This window comes from Kogia breviceps, chromosome 5 (genome assembly GCF_026419965.1).
Source record: "Kogia breviceps isolate mKogBre1 chromosome 5, mKogBre1 haplotype 1, whole genome shotgun sequence".
In the NCBI taxonomy this organism is placed as follows: Eukaryota; Metazoa; Chordata; class Mammalia; order Artiodactyla; family Physeteridae; genus Kogia; species Kogia breviceps.
Window position 1 is genome coordinate 105,414,334 of NC_081314.1, and position 27,213 is coordinate 105,441,546.

General features: G+C 33.0%; 1 protein-coding gene across 10 annotated transcripts in view; it reads right to left on the reverse strand.

Annotated features, from left to right (window-relative positions):
- Window positions 1–27,213, reverse strand: part of EPHA6 (EPH receptor A6) — an 850,011-nt gene that overhangs the window by 725,546 nt on the left and 97,252 nt on the right. For 2 of the 10 annotated variants that reach the window (XM_067034858.1, XM_067034859.1), the window contains exon 3: window positions 6,429–6,548. The exons of the other annotated variants lie outside the window; for them this stretch is intronic. In XM_067034858.1, the coding sequence (XP_066890959.1) occupies window positions 6,429–6,476 (48 nt within the window). In that variant the 5' untranslated portion in view covers window positions 6,477–6,548. The remainder of the gene's footprint in view (window positions 1–6,428; window positions 6,549–27,213) is intronic. 10 annotated transcript variants of the gene reach the window in all.

Below are 27,213 nucleotides of genomic sequence, written 5' to 3' on the forward strand. Positions count from 1 at the left end.
GATTAAAGAATGAGTAGAAGACCTGAATAGACTTTTCCAAAGAGGACATGCAGATGTCCAGTAGGCACATGAAAAGATGTTCAACAGCATTAATCATCAGAGAAATGCAAATTAAAACCACAGTGAGATATCACCTCACACATGTCAGAATAGCTATCATTAAAAAGAACACAAATAACAAGTGTTGGCAAGGATGTGAGAAAAAGGAACCCTCGTACAGTGTTAGTGAGAATGTAAATTAGTGCAGCCACTGTGGAAAACAGTATGGAGGTTTCTCAAAACCTAAACATAGAACTACCTCATGACCCAGCAATTCCACTCCTGGGTATATATCTAAAGAAAACAAAAACCCTAATTCAAAAACATATATGCAAAATATATATATATATATGCATCCCAATGTTCATAGAACATTATTTACAAGAGCCAAGATATAGAAGCAACCTAAGTGTCCATCTATAGATGAATGGATAAAGAAGGTGTGGTATGCACATACAATGGAGAAGAAAGATAGGGGTAGGAGATTAAGATGTACAAACTATTATGTTTAAAATAAAGAAGCCACAAGGATGTATTGTACAACAGAGGGAATATAGCCAGTATTTTGTACTAACTATAAATGAAGTCTACACTTTAAAAATTGTGAATCAACAACCAAAATTGTTGTACAACTGTAACTTATGTAATACTGTACATCAACTATACTTCAACTTTAAAAAAAAGAAAACTATGCATTAAGCATCCTTTTGGCTATTAAAAAAAGTAATGCAGGATAGAAAAAGTAGATGTTATGGAACTACTATCTGATTATAAGACAAATATTGATCTTGATGGAGAAAATCTTCCTTCAATCAGTTTCTCAGTTATGTTTTTCTTGAAAATGAGATTTGAAACATTAGAGCAATTAAAGAAAAAAAATGAATTTTTTCACTGTCATAATGTCATTGGCAAAACAGTGACTATCAGTTATTAACTCAATAAAAAGAACAGCCAACACTAAAGTATATTTCATAACTAAGAAAAAGTAAAAGAAGAAAAAATAAATGTTGGCTAAATTATAAGAAAATTATAATTAGGCATCACTACCTCTCTTAAAACACTAACTCCATTACAAAATGTTTTAATGTTTAATAATGAAAAACTAGCCAGACATCAAAGATATTGGTAGAAAATTAATATATAACCATGGAGAATGGCAATTATGATGTGTATAGCAACAGTAGATATATAAAGTAATGAAAAGTGAATAAAGGTAAACTTGGATATATACACTAAAACATTAATATTCAAAAATGATTTCATAGAATCAGGAAGCTTGAGAGTTGACAAATAATTAGTTATTAAGGAGTAAGGGTGTCTCTGGAAGATAATCTCTCATGAATAATGATGATTAGTTGTTACTGTTCAACTTCCATGTTCAGTTGTTTCAATATTAAGAATCCAATTACCACATTTTTCCATGAACTAATATATTAAAACTGAGAAAAAGACACAGCCCTTGACTTCACAGAATTTCAGCTTCATGAAGGAGAGAGCCACAACTCAGTATACCTCAGAACAGAACAGCAAGGGCAATAAGGATCATACCAGCATTATGCACAGGGTATCATCGGGGCCCAGGGTCAACAGTGACTATCTCTTGTCTAAGAGGTCCTAGGCTTCACGTACCAGGCATGGCATCAGCATTTGAATTAGGGAGTGAGCAGTTTTAGCCACACCAAGAATTAGAAAATAAGAGAATCCCTAGTAGGTAGGTGAGTACTGCACTAATTAGTTTACATTATTTTTTTTTTACTTAACCCTTAAAAAAATCTATAAAGTAGGGCTTCCCTGGTGGCACAGTGGTTGAGAGTCCACCTGCCAATGCAGAGGACACGGGCTCATGCCCCGGTCCGGGAAGATCCCACATGCCGCGGAGCGGCTGGGCCCATGAGCCATGGCCGCTGGGCCTGCGCGTCCGGAGCCTGTGCTCTGCAACGGGAGAGGCCACAACAGTGAGAGGCCCGCATACCGCAAAAAAAAAAAAAAAAAAAAAAAAAAATCTATAAAGTAGAAAATGTTATTTATTATATGGATAAGGAAACTATATATGAAAGTACTGACTGTTCTGACTAAAGTCATACAGGTGTACACTTCTATTTTGGGGGGTGAGGAATATATATTACTTATTAGAATAAGTTAGGAGTCTGTCATAACTCCAATATCTGGCTTACACAACCTTTATTAGCCTTGGTCATATATGAGTGAGTTAGCTGCTCATTCAATTTGCCCAGGTGTGCACTTCAGACATTACAGAGTGAGTGAAGATTACTTCATTTCAAGGAATCCATCAGTTCTGGAGCTCCATACTAGCAAAGGTCTAGAAAGTTAAATAGGCTATTGGGGTGGATGGTAAGTATGGAATCAGATAATCTATTTAGGAGGCTAGTATATTAATCTGGGGAAAAGATGATGGTATCACAGACCAGAGTGGTTGCAAAAATGGTGTTAAAAGGCAATCAAATTTTGAATATAATTTTAAGGTAAAGCCACAGAAATCTGCTGTTAAATCAGTTATAAGGTCTGAGGAAAAGCGAGGTCAAATATAACTCAAATTTTTGTCTGGAGATACTGGAATGCTAGAATTTCCCTTTTATTAAACGGTGATGACTGTGGAAGAAGCCGATAGGTAAGGAGTTCAGATATGGATATGTTACATAAGATGCCTGACAGACAACTAAGTTGAACAGGTGCCATTCTGGATATACAAGTCTGAGTGCAGAGGAGAAGTCCAGGCTGAAATACAAATTCAGGATTCATAAACATATTGAAAGTCTTGAGACTGAAGAGGACCATATGAAGAGTAACTGGCAATATAAGAGTCAAATTATTGATCCCTGGAGGAGAACCCAGAAAAATATAGAAGAAACAAATAAAGTGATGTTATGGAAGCCAAGTGATACAATTGTTTCAAAAAAGAGGTAGTTATTATATGCAATAAATGCATAAGTGTTGTTCATAAATCTAGTAAGGTGAAGGTTGAAAACCAACTTCTAAATTTCATAATGTAAGTGTTACAGGTGATCTTGAGTTGAGTTTCTCTGGTGGAGCAGCTGGACAAAAGTCTAACTAGAGTGGTTTTGTAAGAGAAGATGGGGAGTACGGACAGCTCTTTCATGGAGAGGTAAAGGAGATAACATAATTTTTCAAGGAATTTTATAGAAAAATATATAAGAGTTGGACAGAGATAAACATATTTCAGCATATTTATATGCTGATATATATATATAATATAATTGATGATGCATTAGAATAACACTGTTAATATAAGAGAATATAAATCAGGAGGAGAAAATCTCTTCTTTCTTCTATTTCAATGATAAGTTCCAAAATCTTAAATTCAGTTTATCTCTTTCATTTTCATTTAATAGTTTAAATTTTACAGTTTATTCTCTAGGAAAATACAGGCTGCTAGCCCATCTTTCAACTTTTAATATGATTATATGCATGTAAACATACGTGTGTATATATATACACATCTGTTTGTGTGTATATATACATATATATACACACACATAGCAACACATACATATAGATGTAAATACAGTCTCTATTAGGGGACAAAATGAGAGGGTTGAACTAAATTATCTCTTAGTTCCCAGATTGTTTCTAAGGGACTATAATCCTTTCTTAACAGCTTCTTTGGAGATCTGCTTCATTGACTGGGAGCAGATGTTTGTAGAATTATTGCTTATGTTCACCTGTCACTATGAACCCCTGAAGCTGACCTATTTAGGACCCTTTCTTTTTCATTGAAAAAAATATGTTTAACACATTAATTCAAACTATATACTGATTAACAGGTTAATGATGTTGGTTTTTCTCTATCTCAACCTGCTAGAGAATTCTGTTCATTCGCCCATTTTCCCCTTAAAAATTGCTGCCTTGTCTCTTTTCAGTTTTGCTGACACATACTAAATTCTACAGAACTTTGAACAGCCATATTTGTCTCATAAAAAGCAAATAATACTTTATTATTTTTTACTTTATGTTTAAATGAGTCTGATAACTGGAACTTCAGTTTTATTGAATATTATTATTACTCAATGCAATATGAAAAAATTAGAATTTTATAGTACAATTTGGATCACCATTATAATTCTGTCCAATCAGCACTGTCTTAGGCCACTAAGAACAGAGAGTAGATGCATACATATTCCAAAGTTGCTTTACATTTTCCAGGCAGATGGACTCATAAATGCTTTTGAATTGGCACAAAATGTTAGGAACTGATGGTCTATTTTCAAATAAGTCAATAAAGCACTTTTTTGGCCAAGTATTAAAATGCCTGACTTTGTACACTTGGTTCTATCAACAAACTTTCTAAGTAATTAAAGTGTGAAAACTTATTAGACCTCATAGGAGATAGAAATCTAAATGGTATATTGAGACATAATCACTTCTCTCAAGGAGTTTACACCTTAATGCTAAGGAAAGAAAAATAACAAAACCAAACTCCCTTGAAATAATAATTATAATACAAAGCAAATGTGATAAAGGCTATAAATCACGTATAGATCACTGATTTTTCTATTAAAAAGTTAGCGAGAGAATTATAAACAATTAGAGAGATATCCAAAACTTTAGAAGTTCCACAATTTAAGTAGATATGTAGATATATACTATTTTAACATTAGCTCTTATACACATGCAAAGATACTACTTTTTGTGTACTTACTACTTCAGAATTTAAAATGTCAGACTGTTGGTGGAAATGTAAATTGGTACAGCCACTATGGAGAACAGTATGGAGGTTCCTTAAAAAACTAAAAATAGAGCTACCATATGATCCAGAAATCCTACTCCTGGGCATATATCTAGAGAAAACTATAATTTAAAAAGATAAGTGCACCCCAATGGTCACTGCAGCACTATTTACAACAGCCAAGACATGGAAGCAACCTAAATAGCCATCAACAGAGGAATGGATCAAGAAGATGTGGTATACACACACACACACACACACACACACACACACACACACACACACACACAGAGGAATATTACTCAGCCATAAAGAGGAATGAAACAATGCAATTTGAGCAACTTGAATGTACCTTAAAAGTATCATACTAAATGAAGTGAGACAGAGAAAGACAAATATCCTATGATATCACTTACATGTGGAATCTAAAAAAATGATATAAATTGACTTATTTACAAAACAGATGCAGACTCACAGACATAGAAAACAAACTTATAGTTACCAAAGGGGAAAGGTGGGGGGGTAGGGATAAATTAGGAGTTTGGGATTAATATATACACACTACTATATACAAAATAATCAACAAGGACCAGTACTGCATAGCACAGGGTATTCTACTCAATATTCTATAATAACCTATTTGGGAAAAGAATCTTAAAAAGAACAGACATATGTATATGTATAACTGAATCACTTTGTTCTATGCCTGAAACTAACACAATATTGTAAATCAACTATACTCTCCAATATAAAATAAAAATTTTAAATGTCAAGAATATAACCTATTGCTTTTCTTAATCTTTTACTTAAAAATTAATTTATTAGTTCTTTAATTATGTTCCTGTAGTCAAAGTTAATTTTCTTTTCATTTTTCATGTTTATATATTTTGTTTATTGCTAGGCAATTATATCTTAAAAATCTTGACTATATATTTTTTAGAAATACATTATTTACACTCATAATTATCTTGTGCAATCTCTAGTCACAGAATTATTATCACCACTCTTTTTACTGCAAAGCACTGCAATATTCTGAGTGGAGATTCATTATATTTTCAAAATATATAAAATCTGAAATTTAGGTTTTGAGACTAGTCTTAGGAAGAAAAAATGCCCCTTTAAGGTCATTTTGCTAACTCACTGACCTGTATCGCCAGAGTCTTCCCAAGTATAGATAATTAACAACATTATATAAATACTTATTACTTTTAAACTTTCACTTAAAATCAAGAGCAATAATATACATTTCCTTGAGCCTGAGATATAATTTTTTAAAATTATAGAATCTACCTTCTGCCATTTATGTAGTATACACAGAACTTAAAAAAGTTGATATAAATTTTTATAATAATTTAACTTCATACTCTATCCTTATAATGGATTAGTAACAGCTTGATTTTTTTGTTTGTATAAAACAGAACCATGACGTTTTCTAATTACCTTATTTTACATGCTTTAGAACCATTACATTTCAAAAATATTTTTGAGAAGCCAGATGTTTGTCATTGATATTTTAAAAAAAATAACAGTTAAGAAATAAAAGTTCAGTTCAAACTAAGCATATGGACTTTTTAATATACTTAACTTTGGGGTCTAAAAAGACAAACTCCCATAGAAAAAGAATCTTTTTACTTAAAAAATATGTTATTAATGAACATGTTGTTTTCCTAGAAACTTTTCCAACCTGGCTCCTATGGAGCTGCAGCATGTACATCCAGAGGAGAAGTAACATCAGGGTCTTGTGAGGAGGTCTCTTCAGTGCCTTCTTGAATTGTCCCCCCTTTTAGCAGTGTTGAAAATAGGTCTGGAAAAGCATAGGAAAGCTATATCAAATTTTCCTTAGGAGGTTTGTTCCGTACTGTTTTAGCAACTTCGCATGGTGAAAGTTTTCTATGGTATGACATTACGTATTCATTTTCACTAATGACTCTTCCTCTGTAAAATTAACAATATACTCAAGATAAATATATTTACATTGTAGTAACTCAAATCAAGTTATATTTGAAAATATGTATGTGTGAGTCAGATCAGAAGCATCCTTAGAATTATGCATACGTTAAAAACGATTTCTAAGAAAAGCTGAACTATTTACAATGATATCTGTTATACAAAGTGAAATATGATGCTTCTGGACAATCTAACTTTGATGTGCTATCTTTATAAGCTGAATTTCAAAGATATTTAAATGTTGTATGCTCTTACACAGTATGGAAAATATTAAATGCATTGTTTAATAGGGATAAATAAGAATTATTTCCATGTGCAATACATAGAATAGTTTTACATATATATGTTATATATATAATATGTATGTGTTCACCAAAAATGAAAATATCGCTGATTACACTTCTAACCTTGAATGAAGAAAATTAAGATTGTATGTTGGCAGGAAAATACCACTCTCAATTTGTAAAAATGATCAGTGTAATTAGTTAAAGTAAAAAATTTTTTTTTTTTAATTTGATTTTTCCCCAATATTGACTATCTGACATCTAGTAAAACTGATGATTTAGTTATAGCTATTTTCTAAAATCCATAACAATGTTAATATGAGTATTGCCTTCAGTTTTAGTGAAAATGAACACAGTAAAAACTACTTAAAAGAAGAGAGGTTGCTAAAACAGTAACCATTAATCTAAATGCTCTTAGTGTTATGGTATCTTTTAAACTTGTACAAAGCTTGGGTAGACATCAGAGAATCAATATTATTTGAATTCCAGTATAATGACTGAAAGTGAATATGAAAGTGAATATAAACTGTAAATGGTATCACCATTTTTCATAGTGCTGGTATATTAAAAACAAGTAATGAACAAGACTCTTTCATAATGCTAGGAGCAAAAATATTTAAAGCTATCATGTTTGAAGGACTTTTGCTAACTCATGTTTTCATATTTAGGATTGATAGTCCTTTAGAAAAAGACATTTGAACCATGTGATTATTTTATGGTACTTAATATGTTAAAACTTATTTCAATCTCATTTGCCTTCCTAATTGCCCATTCTTAAATTCATAACTTTAAACTTCACTAATACTTGAAAACATTGTAAAGTAATATACATATTATAAATTAATTTTTGTAAATATTTCTATATCCATTTATCATATGACCATGATATAGTTACAGTACAATTATAGTTACTCAATATGTAGTTTGCTTAACAAATCACTAAATCAGTAGAAATATCTATCTGCTTGATGTATTTTGTCTTTTGATTATTCTAGAAATCTGCATTTGGTTATTTCAAAGCCACAGTTAAAAATTAATAAGGTATGCTGAAAAAATTATTTCTGAACGTCAAATGATCACTTATGAAAATGATAATTTACAAGTAAGATTAGAAAACCCAAATGTGTTAACATAATTCCTTTAATAATAATGGCAGAATAAGATAAAACTAAAATTAATCTTTAAGAATAAACTCTAAAAACACTCTTCATTTGAAGACTAAAGTTGAAAGAAAGGAAAATCTGATAGAAATTAAAACTGACCCACATGGGGACTTCTGTGGTGGTGGAATGGTTAAGAATCCGCCTGCCAAAGCAGGGGACACAGCTTTGAGCCCTGGTCCAGGAAGATCCCACATGCGGCAGAGCAACTGAGCCCATGTGCCACAACTACTGAAGCCCGTGGGCCTAGAGCCCGTGTTCTGCAACAAGAGAAGCCACCTCAATGAGCAGCCCACACACCGCAACAAAGAGTAGCCCCTGCTCGCCGCAACTAGAGAAAGCTCGCGTGCAGCAACAAAGACCCAACACAGCCAAAAATAAATAAATTAAATAAATAAAATTTTTAAAATAGATAAATAAAGACTATGTGGTTAAAAATAATACAGACCCCCATGACATTTAAATTAAAAATCAGAATAGTCTAGTCACTCAAAATGAAGTATTCTATTTAGTCTTCTTTGTGGTTTAAGTATGTGCAAATTTATTTCCCCCATGGGAAAATACTCATTAAAACAAGAAAATATATTTTATAATTTGAAAGGGAAACTCTATTAGTAACCTATTGTAGCATGAACAATACCATATTGTGGGGAAAAACCTATGGTTTAATGACAGAATCTTATAAGGAGAAGCTGTTCATCAACACGATATTGCAGACATTAAAAAAAAAATTTAATATTTAATAATAAAAAAACCTGTTGAATTAAAAGTGTGCATAGACACAAATGAAGTCCTTCCAACTTATCTAAAAAATAAGAGTTCGTAAGAGTTCACAAGAGTTCATAAAAGATTCAGTGTTAAACATATATTTCAAATTTGAAGATGTCAAAGTCAAAATACACAGTAACAGTAAAATTAATGTGATTTTCATAAATTTCTGGCCAATGGATTGTTACTTTGCACAAGCAAGCAGAATTTAAAAGACTGAAAAGAACAGATTTGGAAAGAAAAAAAATAGAAGCAGGGAAGAGTTTGTTGCTGAACAAAAAGACAGTCCAAGAGATAACTTCCCAAAGTTATGACACATAAACTAGGTATATTATACAGGTGAAATTAGTGAAAACTTCATTTTTCATGTTTGAGTAATTAAATATATGGTTCACAAGCCACAGGTGCTATAACAGGGAAAAAATTGCAAATTCTTTTTCTCACTGGAAGATTACAACAAATAATTAGATAGACATGACACACATGTGTACTAGTTGATATTAGAAACAGTTTAAATGTTAAGTACCAAATTGTTTCAGGCAATTTAAGGCAGTATCTTATAAGAGATGGAGTATAAACTGCAAATTAAAGGAAGGGACATGAAATTTTCTAAGCACACTGGATCCTTAAGTATGTACACGAGTAAACAAATGAAATAAGAGAATGATAGCAAGATCATGAACACTGTTAATTATAAACATCATTATACAATAAAATAAAGATCAATACAATTAGCTGGTTATTAAAGGGTTTTAACGTTCCCAGTGTGTGTCTAGTTAGCTTAGAGGGCAACAGAGAATCAATATAAGACAACTGTTAGGGTTACATGGAGGGACTGAGGCCAAGCTGAATTTAAGAGTGCCACACTGAATAATTCTCCACATCAGCAGGTAGAAATGAGAAAACTACAATAATCAAAAAGGATTCCTTGGTAAAATACATTTTGGAAAATCTGAGAAAATCAAATTTAAATACTTTGTGTATTTGTATTGTACTTTTTATTTCTATAATTGAAAAAAAAATTTCAGTCTTTAAAGCCTTATTTTAAATTAGGAATACCTACCAGCAATGGTATATTCTATGTCCCCATTTTTGGTGAAACCATCATAAGACATTTGTCTCCAGTGTATACTTCAAATAACATTGGCCGGGCTTCCCTGGTGGCGCAGTGGTTGAGAATCCGCCTGCCGATGCAGGAGACACGGGTTCGTGCCCTGGTCCGGGAAGATCCCACATGCCGCGGAGCAACTAAGCCCGTGAGCCATGGCCGCTGAGCCTGTGCGTCCGGAGCCTGTGCTCCGCAACGGGAGAGGCCACAACAGTGAGAGGCCCGCATACCGCAAAAAAAAAAAAAAAAAAAAAAAAAAAAAAAAAAAAAAAAAAAAATAACATTGGCCTACAGTAAAAAATATAGTACATGCCCATGGGAGAGGCTTAGGTTAGAAAAAATGGCAAAGTTTTCTGCTGAGTTGCCACTGCAAATACTTGGAATCTCTCAGTAATTTCAAAATCTAACTGAGTGAACACAGTTTAAGTTTAGTCATGGGTAGGAGTAAGAGATGATCAAAGTGCTTGATAGTTTTGAAATGCTTTCAGGGATACACAAAGCTAGGTCCTTAAGCCTTGGGCATGAAAGGACACCAATCCATCCTCTTCTTATTCCCATTAGGAGACTTCTGATAGGGTACAGCAATATTCCTGGAACCCTGGGACTTTCCTACTCTAAATGTTCCATCCCAGAGTGATGACTCCAGTGCACTCTTAGTGAACTAACTGCTTTTCTCACCTAAAAATAAAGCAAAACACTATTCTAGGATTAAACTTCATTTGACTGTATGGCATGATATTAAAGATATTCAGAAGTGCCCCCTCAGAAAGAAATTAAAGTATAAACAATAATGTCTACATATAATATTGGCAGAAGGTGAATGTAACATGAAGCCATGATAGAATGGCAACTAAGAGGAGGGAGGACACCTAGAAAACATAGCCCCACAAAGTCACAAAATAAATTTTACAAGATAAATAAACCTTCATAGCCCTATGGTTTTAGCATTAGTTCTCTTAAAAGACTGTTGAAAAAACTATTCTGGGATATTTTCAGCTTCTGATAAAGGTAGAAGAGCTTACGTTAGACTGTCTTCTGTTAATAAAAAGAATAAACTCTGGAAATGACAGAAGATGACAGAAATGGAGGAGACTTAAGGGAGGCAGAAACTAAAGGAGATAAGATCCTTGAAAGAAAAGTATCACACTGGTGAAGTGTCACATTTTAGACACCTCATCTACATTGAGGGCACAACTCGGTCTATAATATAGGGGCTGAGGTGGCTAAAAAGGGATAGAAAGACCTCAAGCTGAAAGGTGCTGTTTTATTGACCCCACCCCCACGCCAATGAGGACAGATGTTGGACTTTCTGGCTTTCAGAGCAGCTGGAAACTGGGGGTGGAGGTGCAGCTGTGCAGAGCCAGCGAGCAGGGGAGTCCACAAACCGCATATACACACCTCTCAAACCTTAGCTAACTCAAACTGCTCTTGTTCTGGGCAAGACTAAAAGCGGCCCAGAGGAAAAGCACTGAAACCCTGGAAGAGTTTAGTAGAGATTTTAACAGCTGCCCACCCCAAGGAGGTTAAGTTTGTATATCAAGTCCCAACAAATTCAGAGGCTTTATAAACACTCCAGCTTTCCAGTAAAATACCACAAAAGCCATGCCTTAGGAATAAAGACCTTGTCTCCAGACTAAGGGACTGTCTCCACAACTGAGTACAAAACCATAATAGACTGAAATAGCCCTGACCAAAGCCTGAAACTAAGTCTCAAAAAAAATCAAGGTCTGTAATTTAAGTCCCTGATAGAAGAAAACTCAAAACTTTTAGAGCAAAATTACATTATCCAAAGTCTCTAAAATACAGTTGACTCTTGAACAACATGGGTTTGAACTGCACAGGTCCACTCATATGTGAATTTTTTTCAATAAACACACATATGCATTGTACTATGCCATTTATATAAGGGACTTGAGCCTCTGTAGATATTGGTATACTCGGGGACTCGTGGAACCAATCCCCCCAAATACTGAGGGATGAATATATATCATCCATAATGTCCAGTATACAATAAAAATTTAGTAAACATGAGAAGATACGGGAAAATATGACCCTGTATCAAGAGAAAAATCTGTCAGTTGAAACAAATATACAAACTAGATGTTGACTTAGTAAAGAGGAGTTTAAAATAGTTATGATAAATCTATTAAAAAATCTATAAGAAAAGATGACTATAATGAATCAGGGGAGATATAAAAACAAAACAAAGCAAAGCAACCAAGAAAAAATTCTGGAATTGAACAACGCAATATCTGAAATAAAAAATCCAATGATAAGATTAAAAGCATATTGGACAAAACAGAAATAAAGGATCACTGAACCTGAAACATAGGTTAACAGAAATTATCCACACCGAAGTATACAGAAAAAAAAAAAAAAAAGATTTTTAAAAAAGAAAAGAGAATAAAAGCTCAATGACCCGAGGGACAGTATGAAGTAGTCTTGCATACATGTTTTTGGAGTCCCAGATAGAGAGGGAAGAGGGATTGGAGCAGAAATATTTTTTGAAAAAAGGATAACAAAAAATTTTCTAAATTTAATCATAGAGAAACCCATAGTTTCAGGAAGCTTAGTAAAGTCCTTGCAGGATAAATAAAAAGAAAACTATAGCTTGTTTTTAATATTATGAACTTGGGGGATTTTAATTACAGACATCATTTGTTTGTTCAGAAAACTAATATATGAATTATTTTATAAATGGTTACAAAAGTAGTTAACTTGTTGGAAGAGTAGTTTGTGTGGAATTAACAACAGCATTAAACTCTGGAAAATTTCAGAAATTTGAGTTTTTTGAAAGTCTAGGGCACCAAATTGAAAAAATAATAATGACCTTAAAATACATCTTGAAAAGTATAAATATTACAATTTACCAAGTGATATTCATGAGGTGGTTTCTGTTTCTCCTTGTACATTTTATAAATACACGTTTTTTCTTTTGCTGTTTTCTCATTGAAATTTTATTTTATTTTTTTAACATCTTTATTGGAGTATAATTGTTTTACAGTGGTGTGTTAGTTTCTGCTTTATAACAAAGTGAATCAGCTATACATATACATATATCCCTATATCTCCTCCCTCTTGCGTCTCCCTCCCACCCCTCTAGATTGTCACAAAGCACCGAGCTGATCTCCCTGTGCTATGTGGCTGCTTCCCACTAGCTATCTATTTTACATTTGGTAGTGTATATATGTCCACGACACTCTCTCACTTCATCCCAGCTTACCCTTCCCCCTCCCCATGTTCTTAAGTCCATACACTTTAAAAATATCATTGTTGATACTATGCTATTCCTCTTTTAGGACTGGTTGTAGATACTGCATTTTTTTTCTTGTTATGGCAGAGTAGGATGAAGATATGGAATCTGTCTCATAGGATGAAATACTTAGTTAATGATGATTAAAATTTTATGAAGTATTGAGGTTCAAAGACACATACTGGAAATAGCTACAAAGTGAGGGCCATGAAGAAGTTCTGAGAGCTAGTAAAAGGCATGATCAGATAATTTATGAAAAAGAAAAACACCAATGGTCAATTCCAATAACCAACCAGCAAGCAAAGTACTGCAAATCAAAATATTTTTAGTCTACTAAATTGACTAATACAATAAAACCCAATATTATGCTATATGTGAAGTTCCATAAAAACTGAATAAAATGTGGGTTTGCTTGGTGAACAAGGGTGAGCTTGCTGTATATATGGGAACCATTTGCCATGGTTATATGTGTAATATCCATATTTGCATTATTTCAAGCAACCTTACTTATCTCACACTATTTAAAAAAAACTTACTAACTTTGGTAAAGCAGATTCATATATGGTGCTGATGGAAGTGTAATTATTAATTTCGTGTTCACTATTTCCCAAGTAATTTTGGCATAGTCATGAAAAAAGCACATAGAAACCTCTGCCTTTGTAAAACTTACTTCTAGCAGTGATTGATATCAAAAGTCTTACAATTTTTCAAATTATGCAGATGTAAATAAAATTTATTTTTAAGCCTTACTGAGGAAAATACTTTAAATTATTGATCCTTATGGAGTTCAAGCTGTTGGCTGTAGAACCTTATTTTGCAAAAGTTCTTCCCTTGAAAATATCACTTGCATAAATTCTGAAGTTGTAACTGCTTCAAGAAAACCCAAACTAGCAGACAACGTTGTGTGTTTGTGTGAGTGTGTGCGTGTGTGTGTGTGTTCAGGTGGCAAAAGGAATATGCCATAATTTTCTGATATTTGTAAAAATAATAGGTAAATTGATTTTTGATATAAGAAATCTTAAACTTGTTTGTTTTCTATATTAAAATAATGTTGCACCGTGACTCCAGAGCTTTTTAAATCAATTATTATAAAAATTTTTGTCATAAAATACCATAGAAATAAAGCTATTTCTTACAAATAATGACAACTGTTGTCTGGTCATTTCCTGTTCTGGGTTAAGATGATCATCACAGTATTGTTTACGGTAGTCCAAAATAGAAACAAATATCTATACTCTCTCCCTTGTCTGACTCCTCAATCCATAGCTAGATGGCTGTTTCACATATTTAACTTTCCTCCAATTTCAGTCTAAAATTTATAGTCATACACTTACTCTGTATCCCTATAATTTCATACCAAATTCCTCTTTTCCCAAAAAACTTTCATATGTCTTAAACTGCCTCTACTTTCAATGATCTGCAACTTGATCCTGAACAGTTCCTGATTTCCCACTTCTTGTCAGGTGCTAATAAAACTGTAGAATTACAAGAGAATTCTGTTATAAAGTGAGTAATTTCATTTAGAGAAAACTGAAAATTGAAGTAGAGGTAAGGGAAGCTAGATGTTTGTGGCAAAGTGTACATTCTAAAAGTAGACAAAATAAACTGAAGTTTTTATAAACATCTTTAACTAAAGAAATGCACTAATAGGCGAAGAGAAAATAAAGGTCTACAACTTTGGAAACTTGGAGTTAAAATAATTAAATATATCCTTAGTAGAAGGGAGATGCACTAAGGCAATTTAACTTCCTTCTAAATACTGCAGATTAATCCTATTGAATGTTATTTTTTTCATTATCTATAATTCATGTGGTTTATGTAATGCAAAAAATGTTAAATACTAGGGATAACAGTTCTCTCTTAGAGGCTTTTGATAAAGAAATAAAAAGCAAAATGTAGGCTGGATAACTGAAGTGTATTCTGTAATAGTTTTTTAGCTATTTTGTTTTGAAAATTTTCTCCCAAAATAGGAAAAAATACAGGAGGATATAAAGTTCAATGAGCTGTATCACTTAAATTTAATAACAAGTACCATATATTTTTAGCATTTCAATTTTTTAAAGTAAATCTCATAACACTTTAATTATAAATAATCTTTGAAAAATAAAGACAGTTTCCTACATAACCATTATCATATCTAATAAAATTGACAGTGATTCTTTAATATTATCTAAAAATATAGTCCATTTTCAAATTTACCTATATATCCAATCAAGGTCAACATCTTGCATTTGGCTATGTCTCTCTTTTTTAACCTGAACAATTCTTTTCCCCAATTATTTCATCTAGTGATTTTAATATCCTTTGACAACCTTTGCTGAATTAATTATTCCATTAGGTTTTGAAAAATGGTGATTTTCTAATTCTATTACTTATTCTTTATTTAGTAGGAGAAATTTTTCCATAATGAAAAACTGTCCCTCATGAACTAAGGCCATCCTGTTACCCAGAAATAGAGTTCCTACTGGAAAATGAATATAAATGCTTAATTCTTTTCTTTAATTACAAATATCCTAAGTAAGGATTTGGTATAATAGCTATCATAAAATATAAGGCTCTTTCTTTTATGCTTTCTCTCTCTCTCTCCCTCTCTCTCATATCAAGATAGATGGAAGGATATTAATATCCTTAATATATTTCAATCAACTTCAGTCATTATTCTTTATGAAATAAATTTTCACAATCTTGGCCAACAGAAGCTCCATCAAACTGGCTTCTATGTTATCACAAATATACCCACAGTGCACTAGAAGTTATGACTTTTCAATGAATTTCAAAATCACTTCTGAAATTAAAGTTATTTAGTAGTTTAGGTATTCTAATTTAAGAGCTATATAAAGGTGTTGAGAGATTAGCCATTGCCAATTCATGACAATCATGAATATTTTAACAGCCTACATTAGGAGAAAAACATCATAAAATGCATGATGTAAAAAAATGGTTTGTTTTATTTTCTGGATATTTTTTAATTTTTTAAAAAATTAAACCAAACATAAATATATTTGAAAAAATAATATAATAAATACAAAAAGTAAACATACAGTGATTTATATAGTTAATTAATATGTTCCTCTATTTATGTATGATCTGGAATAAAAGTACTTACTAATTTTCAATTATCATATGATTTATCACCTTTAGAAAGTAACATGTTCTCGTTGTAGTGCTAATCATAAAGAAAATTAAAATCACATATAAAAACAACACGGTTGGGCTTCCCTGGTGGTGCAGTGGTTGAGAGTCTCCCTGCCGATGCAGGGGACACGGGTTCGTGCCTCGGTCCGGGAGGATCTCACGTGACGCGGAGCGGCTGGGTCTGTGAGTCATGGCCACTGAGCCTGCGCATCCGGAGCCTGTGCTCCACAACGGGAGAGGCCACGACAGTGAGAGGCCCGCGTACCGCAAAAAAACCCCCCTCATATTATGCTTTCAAATCACTACAATTCGTTTTTGGTTATCCCTCATATATAAGCTGGAATCTAAACATTTTTCAAAACAAATAAGAAATATTACTAACTGTCCATACAATTAGAATAATAACTTGTAAAACAAATTGAGGTAAACAGTCTCTGAAAATGCTAAATAATTTTGAAAGCGCTATTGCATAAAATCGACAACCCTATAAAATAATAGAGTTCTGCTGAACTCTATAAAATAATCAATTATTTTTTTAAGATTTCAAAATAGTTAACTAACTTCTTACTTTCCTCTGGTACAGACAGCATAACATATCAGAGACTCAGTGATACAATAATAAGCAATTTATAGTTTTATATCTAGAAACATTTTTTCTTTCAGTAGGGTGGAAGTGAAATGGCATGATAGGATTCTCTCTTCATTTGCTTTATAAGCTCAAACATTAACTTTCTTGATGGGAGCCTGTATAAAATGCTCCGTTCCTGTATAAAATCTCTTTGACAAGAATTACTACAACATGTTTGGACTAAGTTATTTCTAGATTCCATAAATATCTCTCAATCATCTGTTTTTGAAAAATTAGATTGATATCTTCCTCCATGTTTTATACACACTTCAAACCCATGTTTGAAATGTGAAATATATATTTATTTTCACTAAAAGAAGATTAAAGCCAAATATAATTTACTTAAAATACTATTAAAACACAATTTCAAAAAGCATTATAGGGCTTCCCTGGTGGCGCAGTGGTTGAGCGTCCACCTGCCGATGCGGGGGACATGGGTTCGTGCCCCGGCCCGGAAAGATCCCACATGCCGTGGAGCGGCTAGGCCCGTGAGCCATGGCCGCTGAGCCTGTGCGTCCGGAGCCTGTGCTCCACAACTGGAGAGGCCACAACAGTGAGAGGCCCGCGTACCGCCAAAAAAAAAAAAAACATTATAAAGTCAAGTCCCATAGTATAAAATTGTAAACAAAATAATTTTTAATGTATTTCCTACTCATGTTCTTGTTGCCTTGCATGCTGCCTTCCAACACTTAAAGAACTGCAATGTGAAGACATTCTAGCCATCAGGCAGTGCCTTCATATATTAACTATTACTGACAGTACAAATTCTCATAACTTATTAGAGCACAACTTTTGAAATCTTAAAGCTAAGGATTTAAAAGGATACCTTTTCATGTTCTAATAACATTAGACTATAAAAATTTAATATGAAAAATTTAAATGTAACTTTATCCAATTGTAAAAGTAGAGCATTAGTTGATTTTGCCTTCAAAACATATTTTAACTTCTAGCATATTTGTAAATTTAGTGTTAATTACCTATCCATAAATCATAATTTTTTGTGCTCCAGCATCTACACACTGCAAATATCAACCATGATTGTACCATCAGAATACTTTAGTGGGCTTTGACTGTAGAGATGGGCAGAGGGGTGGAGGGGGAGAGGGAGAAAGGGGAAGGGGAGAAGATAGAAAAAAGTAAAATAGGAAATAGTAAGGATACATATCATTTTTATGATTTTCTAAATATAGATTTGTATGTGTGCAATGTAGAAATTTTTCTATCTATGGCATAACAAACCTTGAAAAGATATATATGTAGGAGAATTAGAGTATGTTGGAAAAACAGTTCTTTAGCTGTGATTATAAAATTGAAGACTATTAATGGTACTGTAGTAATTGACAAATATTAAATCTTCCACATTTTTGTAGATTACTAAGCATTAGACTACAGTCAATCAATAAAACATACTGATTTCTCATTTTGTAAATTTCATTAAGTTATTAAAAATGGGTCTTTGCAATCTGAGGGCTTCTTGTATTTCTTGATTGTCCAGTATTCTGAACTCATTGACCCTCTGTTCTGGAAGCCTACAGTAATAATAATAATGGTCTCTTCAGGTAGTAAGTAATACATTTTTTAATCAAAAGGGCAGTCTTCTATACATTCTGCCCTATTAGACCCAGTTTACTTCCCACCATTTGAGGACAGTGCTTTCACTCTCCTACTCATTACTCATTCCATACTGGAGGCCCTATCTCTTTTGTCCTTCCTATGGTTCACTCCCTATGACCCCTTCAAGACTATTATATACATTATTTGTTTCCTCAGACCTTCAGTAAACACAGAAGGATATTTATTAACCTATCAAGTAATGCCAACAATACTACTATGTTATATTACCAAAAGTAGCAACGAAGATACAAAAAAGGAAAAAGCTTAAAAGAGGATGCCAAATACTCCCTGCATTTATTATTATGAGAATTATCAATTATGCTTTTATTTCTTTATCTTCTGCACGGGTTAAAATCAACATTTCTATCTCTAGTAAGACACTTGTTTACAAACAACTGATATAGATCGGTTCCCTAAAACTGCTCTCAAGCTTCCAAATCAAAAAGTAAATTTAATTATGCCTTTTAAGTACCCTTGGAACCAAGAAGTTCAAATATGTGTACATCATTCTTTACCCATCCACAAACATGGATAGTTCTATTCTCCATCTTCTCTTTCTTTAGGACTTGAATACTACAAAACATTTTCAGGACTCAATTAACAGCATTTTAAGTCATAAATTATTAAAAGCATGACATATATCTAAAACCACATTGAAATACAAAGCATCTATAAAATTTTAATTTATTGAAGGCCTGCATTTCACCACTTGCATCTCTAGAATCCCACAAACCTACATACACCCATACAATGGTGGTTTCTCCTATTTAGCAGTATCTTTTTCTCACCTACAAAACTAGGACAAAACAGTAGATATTTCATAGGGTTGTTTTTTAGTTAAATAAAATTAACATATGTAAAGTGCTGGGGACACAGCAAGCACAGTAAGTGTGTGCTATCACTATTATTATTACTACTAGCAATTGCTACCATTACCAACATCATGTGAGAAGGCTATGGCAGTATAAAGGGAAGAACATGTATTGGAGTGAGATACATTTTAATTTAAATCTTGACTCTCTGAGAGAGAAATGCTGGTATTATATAAGATATTTTCTGATAGTTTACAAGCTTCATCTTCCTTATCTATAAAATTAGAATAACAGTAAATGACAGAACTTTTGTAAGAATTAAATTTCAAAATATAGGTAGAGTAGTAGGGACACTACCTATAGTAGTGTTCCTGGAACTTCTCCCCCTCATCACTTCCCATTCAACCTAAATTTAACCATTTCTATGCATTATAGAGTAATTCTATAGTTTCCACCAGAAAACAATGGTCTTCTTCAGGCATGGATGAATTGGATTAGCCAAAATTACTTTATGTACCACTTCCAAAAAATAAACCTCCCATTAAGATTAAAATAAAAATAATGAATATACATGAATAAAGGAATGTATAATTTAAAATAAGAAAAAGAAACAAGTACTTGAATATATGTAACATTTTCTTTACATTAACTTTTAGCTTCCATGGTTTACTTCAACTTCTTTTTCCCTTATTTTCCTTTAGAAGACACATCTCATTTTTTCACAGTGCTTTTAGTTTTAAAAAGCCAATGCCTTGGGAATTTCCTGGCCATCCAGTGGTTAGGACTCCACACTCTCTCACTGCCTAGGGCCAGGGTTTAATCCCTGGTGAGGGAACTACCATCCAACAAGCCGCATGGGACAGCTAAAAAAAATACAAACAAAAGCTAATGCCTTGATATGCCCATAATTTTATAAATTTTCAGAGTCCATCCATAGTACCTATATTTAATATTTAAACACTACAGAGAAAAAATATTTAAATTACCTATCTAAAGGTTTTATTTCTTCTTTAACACTAACATTTTTCACTAATTTGCATATGTAATTTTCCTAAATTGAAATTTGATTTCTTTACCTCACAACTGTCTCCCAATGTCACAAAAAAATTTAGATGACCTCCTTCAACATTCTTTTAATTTCTATTTCAGTAACAGAAAGAGTGTGGTAAAATATCGAGCTAGGTAACTCTGCTCTTGAATATACATAAATCTTCATACTTGCCAGGCAAACAAGAAGACTCCTCAACTTTCTTTTCTAGCTAATACCTTTTATCCCTTGATAGGAGTTTCTCTAGTAAACTCTGCCATATTGCTATCTAACTGTGCCAAAGATCATGAAGTATTTTCTTCATAACACTGCATAAATTAACTGAGTAGGGTTCTCTGGAACTCCTATTCTTTTTAAACCATGAACTATAACTTTAAGAGCTGAAATTAACTTTGTCAGAATTTTTCAATGTAATATTCAGTTTGGAAACCAGAATTCTAACTAGATCCTTTTGAATTCAGATACTTTTATCAGAACATTTGTGGCTGCTGATCATAACTAGAATGGCTTTTTAAAACATGATTACTAACAGTATCTAAAATCATATTTACTTTTCCACCTAAAAAAAATTTATTTTTGTATAACATAAAACTTTCCTAAATAGAGAAGCACTCATCATTGATTGAGAAAATTAAGTAGATTTTTCTGACTAGCAAAAAGGTAGCTATTTCTTCACTGCCGCGGCCTCTCCCGTTGCGGAGCACAGGCTCCGGACGCGCAGGCCCAGCGGCCATGGCCCACGGGCCCAGCTGCTCCGCGACACGTGGGATCCTCCCGGACCGGGGCACGAACCCGTGTCCCCTGCATCGGCAGGCGGACTCTCAACCACTGCGCCACCAGGGAAGCCCAGGTAGCTATTTCTGATTCATTGATATCTTCTAATCTTTTAGGATAATTTGTTAACAAATTACTAACCGCAAGTCTGTAATTATATTCTAAAAGAAGCCCTCCTCCGACAATTCTTTCTGCACTGGCATAAAAATTCTTTTGAAAGTTGACATGTAGCTTCAGGAATACAAGAGATTCATAAAAGATAAAATTGTTTCTATAAGTTATAATCAGAGGAATAAATCTGTATCTTTAGCTGCATTTTTAATATTGTTGATTGTACCACTCCATTACACCTTGCTTGAACTGTAGCCATTAATTCTTAAAATATTTATTCTTCACACCAAATCACTTATATTCCTTAGTCTGTATCACTATACTTAGTACAGGGAGGACATCAATAATCCTTTGTTAAACACACTGAGAGATATAAGAATGAGAAAAAAAAGGTTAAAATCAATATTGAGTTTTAGTTATCTTTAGCTAAATTATTAATCTTGAAAACTATCTTATTCCTGATAATGAGCTCTCTTTAGATCATTCATTCAATACATACTTATTGAGCATATACTATATAAAAGACACTGAGACAGATGCTGATGATACAGCAATTAACCAGACTGTTTGATCTCTACTATCTCATAGATTATGATCCAAGAGGAGACTCAGACACTGAGCATTTAATCTCACAATTTATTATTTTTGTTACAATTATAACATGCTCTCTGAAGATGACGTGCAAAGTGCTGAAAGGCGGGTATGATCAGGTTTGGGAAGTTAGAGAATTCTTCCCTAAAAAAAAAATTTTAAGTGAACAATGCATAGTAAGATAGAGCAGGGTCTGCAGCCACAGTGTGAATTGGACTACGTCACTCCCTTAGAATAAAATCCACATTCTTTAATGTGGCATACACAAGGCCATTCAAAACTCCTCTTGGCTACTTCTCCAGTTCCATCTTACACTGCTTTTCCCCCTCTCAAAACCATGCTGCTAGCATATTCAACCATGTTTCCTTTCTTTAAATCACTGTGCTCTCTTGCTTAAGGATTTGTGATTATGACTGAAAAACGTGTGCCTTTCTACCTCTTGCCTGACTAAGTCCTACCCAACCTTCAGATCTCCAATTAGATGTTACTTCTCCTAAGGAGCTTTCCCTAACCTCTGTGATTGGGGTAGATGCTTCCTCTACTATTTCACAGCACCTGGTATTTTTTACACCAACACTTTTAACTCACAATATTGGAATTTCCTGTTTACTTTTCCCTATCTCCTGCTAGGCTACACATTTCATGAGGGCAAATCTGTTGTTTTCATTATTGACATTTGGTTCCTGACTTACTCAGAAGGCTCATCCCAGTAATTTTATTCACTTCAACATGACAGGACTCTCTTTTAAGGCAAACAAATTTTAGACCAAACTTCTAACATTAAAAAAGGATTGTATTATGTATATTTAATGACTGACTGAAGGGGGTCAGAAATAAAAACCTTAAAAAGAGAAAGAAGATTGATACCACTGATGGTGAAGTTAAAAAGAACAGAAATTTTTGGAAAGTGAATCTTAATTGCTTTTCTTTTTAAGTGTATTTCATTTATGCATACTCCATCCCTATCTAAAATTATTTAAATTTATTTAGGATAAGTACTGTCTTTTTTAGATTTCCTGTATTCCAGTTCTTAGGCATCTAAATTGAGACATCCTATATTCAGTAGAGGAAAGGTAATAGAAGGTAGAAAAACAAATGACTTTAGATGAAATAATGTGAAAAAGACATTTAAATCTATACAATAAAATCGGCAAATTAAAATCCTTTAAGAAATACAAAAACTGTGCTAGCTTTAACAGTAAATTTAACTTATACACGGAGCCAATCATTACCAGGTTATAGATTCATTTAAATTAAACAGCAAGATCAATTTTCTAATTATTAAATGTTTGGTTTTTTAAAATTAAAAATATTTAAAAGACATCAAAGCTATAACTAATATTAAGCAGACAAGAATTTGCTCAGCATTACATTTGAACAAATGTTAAACTCTGATTTTATTAATTCCATATCTTTTGCTTCAAAAAAATAAATTTTTACAAATTCCATTAAAGGTCATATCCTCTGCTCTCTTCCATGAATATGCTCAAAGGAAACTTATCTTAAAGTTGGTATGCACTTTTCATATTTTACTACATACATCCATAATTTTTATATTTAAAAAACGTGTTCTTAAGATGTTAAAGCCCTCCACATTTTAAAAATATAACCATATGTTTTCATTAAAGTAAGATTAACTAAAAAAAGAATAAGACAGGGCTTTAGTGTCTTTGAATTAAAAAATTTAATTTGAATGAACAGAAATAGCATCCGCTTTCTGACTTATAATCACAAAACATGAGTTCTAAATATTTAACTCATTCCTGATATGTTATTTTTAAATGACTTTACTGAGGTATAATTGATATACACAAAAAAATGCACATATTTAATGTATGAGATTTGATGAGTTTGGACATATGCATATACCCATGAAATCATCACCACAATCAAGATAATAGACAATAATATTTTAATTTTTATGATTATAATATATACTCAGTTAGATTTAACAGAAAATTTCTAAAATTATAGCTAAATAAATAATATTTCTATGAGTGTTGAATGCTTATAAAGCTAGTATTTTAACATAATAGCCATCAGCATTTCTCCCCTAAAGACAGCTTGATTTTCAGAAAAATGTTGAAGTGTCATGATCATATTTTAAGCAAATATATCAAAGTAAAACAATCCATAAGGCATTTAGAAGCACAAAGTATTATAAATGCAATGAAAAGGAGATAACATTCAAGAGAAAAACAATGGTATTTCAGTCAACAATAATTAATGTGCTCCTTCTATGAGTCAGGAACTCTGCATAGAGAGGTGAAAAACGTAGACTTGTAGCTTATAGTGTTATGGGGAAATACACAAGTGTTAGGGAGAAGATAATGGTGTGTAAGGGGATAGAGAATGATGAATTCAGAAGGTTACTTTAGATAGTTTGGGTTATATTTCGCAGCAAATTGGCTGTTGTGCTGATGTCACAGGTGTACATAAGACATCAAATTGTACACTTAAACAGGTACAGTTTATTTTGTTTCAATTATATCTCAATAAAATGGTTAAAAACAAAGACTGAGAAAAAAATACAAGTTTAAAGGCAAATTCAAGGAATAGGAAGAAGGCCAGTACTGGCAAGAGGGAGCGGTAGGTGATGGGGCTGGAGAGGTAGGCTGGCCCTGTTTACATAGAACCTTGCAGGACACATATTTATTTAGTCCTTTGAATTTTACTCTAAAAGTGAAAGGATGCTATTGGAGGTTTCTAGCAAAACAGTGATATGATATAACTTTAAAGGATCACTGTGGGTATTGTTGAGAGAAGAAGGCAAGAAGTAGAAAGAAGAGAGACCAATTATAAGGCTATTGCTAGGCCGGGACTAAGATGGCAGTGGGAAGATGTTAGAAATTTCAAATTGAAGTTATATTTAAATGGTAGAGAGGCACCAAGTCTGACTCTTATGTTTGTTGCCTGAGCAATTGGGTAGATTATGGTTCCAATTAACTGACACTAGGAAAATTTGGGAAGAGGGTTTTATTTTGTTTTATTTTTGCTGTGTGAGAAAAATCAATAACTCCTTCTTGGACAGAGCGTTCTGAATTCCCATTAGACAGCCAAGTGGTGACATCAAATAGGGAGTCAGATTCAAAAGCCTGGAGTTCAGCGGTAACATTAGAGAAAAAGATATAATTTTTAAATACACTGCTAAATTAATGTCATTTAAGCCACCAACTAGATGGGATCACCTGTTATTCCTGATAGAGAAAAGACCAGGAAAGTAGAAGAAAAACACATGGAGTACAAACACCTGCAAGTCAAGTAAAAATAGTATTTATAAGCTAAAGGGGAGGTACAGTGACCAACTTTGTCAAATATTCCTGAGAGGATGATTAAAATTCAAACTAAACAAAAGATCTGGCAACATGAAGTTAATGATTTTAAGGGCTGATAAGGACAGTTTCAGTGGAGAAAGTCTGTGAGAAGAAAGATTGTGAGAATATGAGGAGCCCCCCACCCCCCAAAAATTGGACACACTGCAGACTAGAGAGAAGGTGAAGGAGTGAATCATGCATGCCTTATTGTCAAAGAAAGATTGTTTTAAACATGGAAGATATTACAGAACACTTGGGAGAATGTTTAAGCACATGGAGATTGATGATGTAGAGAGAATGGTATTTGTAAAAGTGAAATTCTTGAGTATAGAGAACCCTATGGATTCTCTGTTATCAAGTCTTAGTTATATAAATTAATTCCTTCCTTCTTTCCTTCTTCCCTTCTATTTTTCCTTCTCTCCCTTCCTACTTTCCTGCTTCCTTCTTTCCTAGAAAATGCAGTCATCAAAATGGATTAGAACTTTGCAAGGCATCTGTCAAGTTTCTGGGGTGTCCTTCTATGCACGATGGAGACAAGTTGGTTGAATCACAAGGACAATTAATTGATTACTACAAATTTAATGGCCATGTCCAAAAGGTACTAAAAAGTACCTTTGTACCATGTACAAAAGGTACAAAAGTGGATGAATAGATTTTTTTGTTGTTAAAAAATGTAACCATAACATCAGTCCTGTATACCACTTTCATCAATAATTTCTACGAATATACTAAGGGCACACTTAGCACATGTATGAATAATACAAAACTTAGGAAGACAGACTTTAGCTCAGCATAAGAAAGACTTTACTGGCATTTAGAATTATCCAGAGATGGATCGGGCATCCTCAGTAATTAACAAGCTAATTATCTATGGGAGTGTGCAAGCACAAACAAGTTACTTACAGACACCAGATGGAATGGTGGAAGCTTACATTATATCTAGACCAACTTCCACATTGTATGATTGAAGAAATATATGCCCAGAGACACACAGGACTTGCTCTAGGTCAAGCATAAATTCAGCAGCAGAATCAACATTCATGAATCCCATCCAGAGTTACCTATTAAGAAAGTTGTGGTTTAAGGCCACAATGTAGTAACTGTAATGGTTACATAACATAACTGTTGAGTTACAGAGTTCACTGAGATTGGTCATGTTGTTTGACTTCATTCATTCATTTACATAAAAAACATATATTGTGCACCTGTAACATAAAAGGCACTGTGAAGGCTTCTTAAGATGTAATATTTAGAATATATTAAAGTTACTCCATCTTTAGTTTCAATGTTATAAATTAATTAACATAGAAAGTACAGTGTTATGATCATTTGCCTCATATCCTGTCTGGAAAGGGGTAAAATATACATTTAGTAAGTGAAATTCAAATATATACTGTTACTTTTACTACATACATACATATGTTATACAGTTTAATATCTCAGATATGGATATTAGCCATTTCCAAATGCCAAAAAGAGGGAGATAGCAGAAAAGAATGAAAACCAATCAAATAAGTATTGAAATATATTCAGGAACAAAATTCATATTACATTTTTCTTTACCCCAGAATTTTTCACTTGTACCTGATTTTGAAAACTAATTCAAAGGTTATACATCTAGTGGACTAGCTTAAGATATTAAAATAAGTTATTGGGGTTTTTTCTTAATTATCTGAGAGGTGTACCATATAATCCTCATCCACACTAACTATATTAGTTTAAAAATTAATTCTTTAGGAAGTTAACATGACATTTAGCTCTGTCCTGAAAAATCTCTCCAAACTCTTTACTTTTTTAAGATAACGACAGAACAAAAACAACCAGTTAAAAGAACATGAAAAATATCATATCTGCCATCAAAAGTCTGTCTACACCTCTCTATATCTACTGCTGAAATCTTAGACTATATTGCTTACTAATTG